Source organism: Bubalus kerabau, chromosome 1, assembly GCF_029407905.1.
Source record: "Bubalus kerabau isolate K-KA32 ecotype Philippines breed swamp buffalo chromosome 1, PCC_UOA_SB_1v2, whole genome shotgun sequence".
Classification (NCBI taxonomy): domain Eukaryota; kingdom Metazoa; phylum Chordata; class Mammalia; order Artiodactyla; family Bovidae; genus Bubalus; species Bubalus kerabau.
Window position 1 is genome coordinate 91,798,616 of NC_073624.1, and position 6,594 is coordinate 91,805,209.

General features: G+C 47.7%; 1 protein-coding gene across 1 annotated transcript; it reads right to left on the bottom strand.

The window, feature by feature from the left end:
- Window positions 1–1,284: 1,284 nt before the first annotated feature.
- LOC129653235 (tubulin alpha-1B chain) lies at window positions 1,285–4,742 on the bottom strand. The gene is made up of 4 exons (XM_055582730.1): window positions 4,589–4,742; window positions 3,008–3,230; window positions 2,716–2,864; window positions 1,285–2,441 (listed from the first exon to the last, which is right to left on the bottom strand). The coding sequence occupies exons 1-4, from the start codon at window positions 4,589–4,591 to the stop codon at window positions 1,461–1,463; spliced, it is 1,356 nt and encodes a 451-aa protein (XP_055438705.1). The 5' UTR covers window positions 4,592–4,742; the 3' UTR covers window positions 1,285–1,460.
- Between the last annotated feature and the right edge of the window lie 1,852 nt (window positions 4,743–6,594).

Sequence of the window (6,594 nt, forward strand, 5' to 3'; positions counted from 1 at the left end):
TTCAGCTAAGGTGCTCCTGAATTCCTGACCCTCAGAAACTGCATGAGGTCATACTTTTTAAAATATACATATATTAAGCCACATATACATGTTTTTTATATACATATTTTTAGGACAATAGATAATGGCATTGCAAATACCTATGTACCCATCACCCAAAATGTCATTAACTCTTTATTACCTATCTTTTCTTAAAAATACAAACATCCACCCCCCACAAAACATCCTGTCCCTGCTTTGTGCCTCAGGACTCAAAAAGCAACATGGCACACCATAGTGTGTGCTTTTCCCTCCAAAACCTCCTCTGTATTGGTTTCCCAAGATCCAGCCTAGCTAGCTCTCTGTCTTGTTTGGCAAGAGAGAGACCTTTCAAAGCTTCTTCAGTCAGCTCTAAAGACGGCCTCCCTGAAAGTTCAATACTAACGCAAAGTCCTATCTTCATTTGGGCACTAATTCATTGGGGTTCCCATCAGTGCTACAAAGGCCGACATGTGCCTTCCCCGGGACCTGTGGTTTCTGGCTACATTGGGTTGCTGTGCTTGGCCTGTAGTGCCTCCCAAAAGAGCTCTCTGAAATGTCTGTGGATTTTATCAGGAGTTGAGAACTATGAGTATTCTAAGTTTATAGGATTTATTGACTAGGGAAAGAACTGGCAAAATTTTACTCACCTCTATTCTCAACTTTTCAGACCTTTATAATCCATGTGCTTCCTGAGCTTTTAAAATATATTTTCTCTAGGCAGAGGATTTAACCTCTCTTCTATAGTGGGCTTTAGATTAGCCACACTATATACTGGAAAGAATGTAAACTATGCCCAGTGCTACAAATTGTAACTTTGTCCTAACCTTTGCAAGTGTTGCCATTTCATCCCTTGTAAGCCCCTGCTCTTCCACAGGTGTAGGGCTTACTCTTAAACAATTATTTCATATTGTTTTTTTGGTCAGCAGGAATTCTGATCCTACAACTTTCCTCCTTCCATCATTACAGGGTAGGAAAGTTTCTGTATCTTTCTGCTATATTCCCCCAACCTAATGTTTACCTGTTCCAAAACTAGAGTACCAAAATCACTCTCATCTGAAATTTGCATCTTTCCAAGGCCTCTGAGCTGGATTTCAACAAAATACTGGTTGAGGTGATGTTAACAGACCAGTTTCAGAGTACACCTTCCCCCCAGAGATATCTGGAGTGAATTCCTTGGTATTACTTCCAGTGGCAGGCTTTCAGGTATAGGAGTGAAAAGTACTTCTTGGAGAAACCAATTTAGAAGAAGCACAGAACTCTATATTCTCTTTCTTAAAATCTTTACTTTTGAGACAGGACATAAGTGTTACAGACACACATGGAAAAGCAATACATGATCATAGTTGAAAGCGAAGACAATCTAGTCAGAAAGTTTTTTACGCCTGTCAGCTAATGCTGAAGATGAGTATGACATGCTGCAAGGCTCAAAGGAATGTTAATTAGTATTCCTCTCCTTCTTCCTCTCCCTCTCCTTCCACAGAATCCACACCAACCTCCTCATAATCCTTCTCAAGGGCAGCCATGTCCTCACGGGCCTCAGAAAACTCTCCTTCCTCCATGCCCTCACCCACGTACCAGTGAACAAAGGCACGCTTGGCATACATCAGGTCAAACTTGTGGTCCAGGCGAGCCCAGGCCTCAGCAATGGCTGTGGTGTTGCTTAGCATGCACACAGCTCGCTGTACTTTGGCCAGGTCTCCACCAGGTACCACAGTGGGAGGCTGGTAGTTAATGCCAACCTTGAAGCCAGTGGGGCACCAGTCCACAAACTGGATGCTACGCTTGGTCTTGATGGTGGCAATGGCAGCATTGACATCTTTGGGAACCACGTCACCACGGTACAACAGGCAGCAGGCCATGTATTTCCCATGGCGAGGGTCACATTTCACCATCTGGTTGGCTGGCTCAAAGCAAGCATTGGTGATCTCTGCTACAGAAAGCTGTTCATGGTAGGCTTTCTCAGCAGAGATGACAGGGGCGTATGTGGCCAGAGGGAAGTGGATGCGGGGATAGGGCACCAGGTTGGTCTGGAACTCTGTCAGATCCACATTCAGGGCGCCATCAAACCTCAGGGAAGCAGTGATGGAGGACACTATCTGGCTAATGAGGCGGTTAAGATTTGTGTAGGTTGGGCGCTCAATGTCGAGGTTTCTACGACAGATGTCATAGATGGCCTCATTGTCTACCATGAAGGCACAATCAGAGTGCTCCAGGGTGGTGTGGGTGGTGAGGATGGAGTTGTAGGGCTCAACGACAGCTGTGGAAACCTGGGGGGCTGGGTAAATGGAGAACTCCAGCTTGGACTTCTTGCCATAATCGACAGAGAGGCGTTCCATCAGCAGGGAGGTAAACCCAGAACCAGTTCCCCCACCAAAGCTGTGGAAAACCAAGAAGCCTTGAAGACCTGTGCACTGGTCAGCCTGTTAAAAGAGGAATGGAAAAAACATAGTTATTGTGCTTTCTGATGTCATCATAGTAAAGACTTCCACTTTTCATATTAATCCCAAAAATTTAAGATTGTATTTTGACAAGAAACGCTTAAAAAAAAAAAATAGATCTTCCCTAAATTACTCAGCATTTTATTAAAATTATCTTCATGAATATTTATCAAATGACATCAAATAGCCCATATTTTAGTTGAACTTTTAAAAAACTAGGTTCATTAATTTACTTTATTCTTGAGACTACACATACCAGTTTCCGAATTCGGTCCAAGACGAGGTCAATGATCTCCTTGCCAATGGTGTAGTGACCTCGGGCATAGTTATTGGCGGCATCTTCTTTGCCTGTGATGAGCTGTTCAGGGTGGAAGAGCTGGCGGTAGGTGCCAGTGCGAACCTCATCTGGAAAAGGAAAATGAAACAGCCATCCATCATTAACAACCCACCCAAGTCTGCTCCACCCCAGGCTATCAGTGGAGCCCACAGGACACACCTCCTGTCCCAGACCCCCAGGATTCTCACTGAAGCTACTGAGGTCAACTCACCAATGACTGTGGGTTCCAGGTCTACAAACACTGCCCTGGGCACATGCTTGCCAGCCCCTGTCTCACTGAAGAAGGTGTTGAAGGAGTCATCTCCTCCCCCAATAGTCTTGTCACTTGGCATCTGGCCATCGGGCTGAATGCCGTGTTCCAGGCAGTAGAGCTCCCAGCAGGCATTGCCGATCTGGACACCAGCCTGGCCAACGTGGATGGAGATGCACTCACGCTGTGAGAGAGAGGGAAAAAAACCGCATTAAAACACACACACAAAACCCACAAGACATTTAACAAAAATGCTAAATGTTTATGGAAACCTAATCTTAAATTTCCTTCTAAAATGGAATGCTTTTTAAAAAAAAATCTAGGGTAGATGGGCTATACTTCTGATGTACATTGCTTTTAATTAATTTCCTTTCCCCGTCTAAATCGGGAAGGCCTCCTTCTAGACCAAGAACAGAGCTTAGTCATTGCTTCCTCCTTTGAGGATCAAGATAAAGAGGAGGTCATCCATCTAGCGCCCAGAGCCCAGAATGCCATTTTAGAGTAGGTGGCCAGATTTCCGGGCAGCTCCCAGCACAGGAAGCACGTGGCCAGAGCAGTGCAGAGGAAATGCCTGGCCGCAGGGACGAGGGGTGGGGCTCTGCGGCAAAGGATGAATGAGCAATTCAGGGCGCGCGCGCCCGCGCCCCTCTGCGGTTCGCGGAGTCGCGCAGCTGCAGAAGCTCTTAAAAGCCACGTCTGCAGAGGCGCAGCCATGGTCAACCAACTTCGCTTCGTGCAGGCGTGAAGCTCAGTTCAGCATCTCCACACCTGTCACGACGCAGCATGGGATTATTGGAGACCCAGATCCGATTTCTATTCCCTCAAAACCCCCACCGCCACCACCTGCTCCCACACGCATTCCTAAAACAGCGGAGGGAAGGGAGAGACAGATGGCCTTTACGGGCTGCTGAGAGCTAGTTGTCTTAAGACACTGGTGCAGTGCAGCACATCGATAAGGAGTCCTTCTCCACATTCACCTTACTCCTTAATTTTTAAAGGAGAACCCAGGGTAACAGGAAACAGGCCCTCCAGTCAGACCTGCAGCGCCCCAGCGCGCACGCGCGTACTGCAGTGGCGGACTCCCGGCCACTCCCAGGCGGGAAGGTAACGGTCGCGCGTGCGCAGTTCCTTCCCGCCTCCGGTTTTCGTGCTGAGGAGGAAGTGAGGGCGGGGAGAGCCCGCGCGCGCGCTCGCTAAAGGCTAGGGAGGCTCTAAGAGGGGGATGGGAATGCGCGGGAAAAGACTGCAGGGTCTTGGGGGCGCCGAGCCCAGAAACTAGGGCTAAATGAGAGTGCTAACCATGGTGAAGGAGAACCAGTACCCCGCCATCCCGTTCTACAGTCTCAGAAGAAAAGGCGGTGGCCCCCTTCCTCCTGGGCCCCCAGCCTTTCTCCACAAATCGAGGTCTATCTACTCTCACCCTCGGCTCCCGCCTCGCTCTTCGCCCTTCAAATGGACAGCGGTGGGGCCAGCCCTGTCCAGCTAGAAGCCCTTGGCGATCCCCCGGCTCGTTTTCCCTAGCGAAGTCGACGGTCCACTCACCATGGTGGCTACGGGTCAGCAGGCGCAGGCAACAGGAGTAGACACGGGTCCCGGTTACTGTCCCCGACAAGCTAAGAGTCGAGGTAAGTAACGCACTGGAGCGGGGGCGGTGCGGGAGCCACTTAAGTAGCGGTCCGGGGCGGGGCGGGCGGGCAAAGGCGGTGCCATGGCCGCAGGCCCCTCCTCCGCCCGAGCGCACCCACTGGGCGCCCGGCTCAGCAGCCGCAGAGGCGGGTTCCTGGCCCCTAGCAGCCTCCCCGCGCCAGCCGTGCGGGGCGGGGTCCGCCGCGCCTGCGGACCGCGAGCTCCGGTGCTGCAGTCTTTGGCGCATGGCTGCCGGAGCCTGGGCGGGGGTGACGATGGGGGTGGGGCGCAGGTTTGGAAGAAACCAACATGGGACTGAGGGCTCGATTGCCGTTATTTTGGGCGAATCTTAAGATTTAAGAAGTCTACACAGTTTTAAAGATGAAGAAATGCAGAAATGAAATGCAGAAACTTCTGGTCCGGATAGCTCAGCTGGTTATTTCCACGTTGTCATCATTTGTCAATGAGTTTTGTTTTTCTCTTCCTAGTTTCTTTAAAATGGCAGTACAGAATGCATTTACCTGATAATGTGGAGGAGTAAGGTTTAGAAAAAATTGAATAGTTTTACTTGGTTTACTTGTTCTTTAAACTAAAGGCCCCAAGTAGTATTTCAGTCATTTAAAGAATAAGCACCTAAGCACTGAGCTGTTAAAAGGGTAGGGTAGGCCCCATTTTCAGACGGAAACCAATCAACTTTATGAAACAGCTCTAGGGCCTTTTAGAACGAGAGATTTAAAGACACATTTCAAAGTTGGTAGCCGAATTGAAGAAGTGAGGACAGAAACTTGGGGAGAGAGGAAATTGTTTGACTACCAAAGATGTTAGGAGGTAGAGATTCCTTGGACTAGAGTTTTGTTTTTGTTTTTGGTGTTTTTTTTTTTTTTGCGGGGGGCGGGGCGGGTTGCTGCGGTGGTCATCCTTGCTGTATACGGGTTTTCTTTAGTTGCGGCAATGGGAGGCTACTCTCTAGTTGCGGGCCACAGGCTTCTCATTGCTGTGGCTTCTCTTGGGGACTGCGGGCTCTAAGGCGTGAGGGCTTTAGTAGTTGTGGCTTTCGGGCTCTGGGGAGTTGGGAGACTCAGTAATTACTGGCAATTGGGCTCAGCCACTCTGAGGAGTGTGTGATCTTTCCAGACCAGGGATCAAACTCATGTCCCCTGCATTGGCGGTCAGTTCTTAACCACTGAATCGCCAGGGAAACCCTAGAGTTTTATAAAACCTTTTTTTTTTTTTTTAATTGACATACAATGTAATTGACATACAAAGTTACATTACTTTCGAGTGTACATTGTTGCATTACTTTCAAGTGTACAACATCGTGATTTTACATTTATATACATTGTCACTCTTAAAACAACCAGTTATTTAAGCAACAAGATGGGTTTATTTAGGAACAGAAGAGAATCACAATTTCGGACAGGCAAGTTATGGGGAGTCAGCCAAATCCAGAGAACAAAGGAGAGTGCTTTTATTTGATTTTAGGAGGAAACTGTACGGGGGACTGTTTGAAGAAAACTTCATGGAGAAGAATGAGAGTTCAAGATTGCTGCCATTTCTCACTGGCTGTAAGTGGTGATTATAGTTGTTGGGACAGGGAGGGATCTGCCTTCCTTTTTATAAAAGCAGGAGATGAAATACCTGTGTTAAAATGTCCTCTCTCATACCTTAAGAAAAGTGAGATTCTTACCTTCCTTCTCCCTGCTGGTTATGCAGACTGCAACTGGTGCTACGTGTACTGAGAGTCCCTCCTTCAGGGCTTCCTGACTCCATTTAAAATGAAGTTTCCCTTATTTATGTTCACATTTACCCCTTTTGATCAAGATCTTTCCTCAAAAGCATTGCTGATCAATGCAGATGTAATGTAAATAAGGCTTAGTATTATTTATTTGAAAGTGCTTTCCATGTAATTTAACATATCAAAT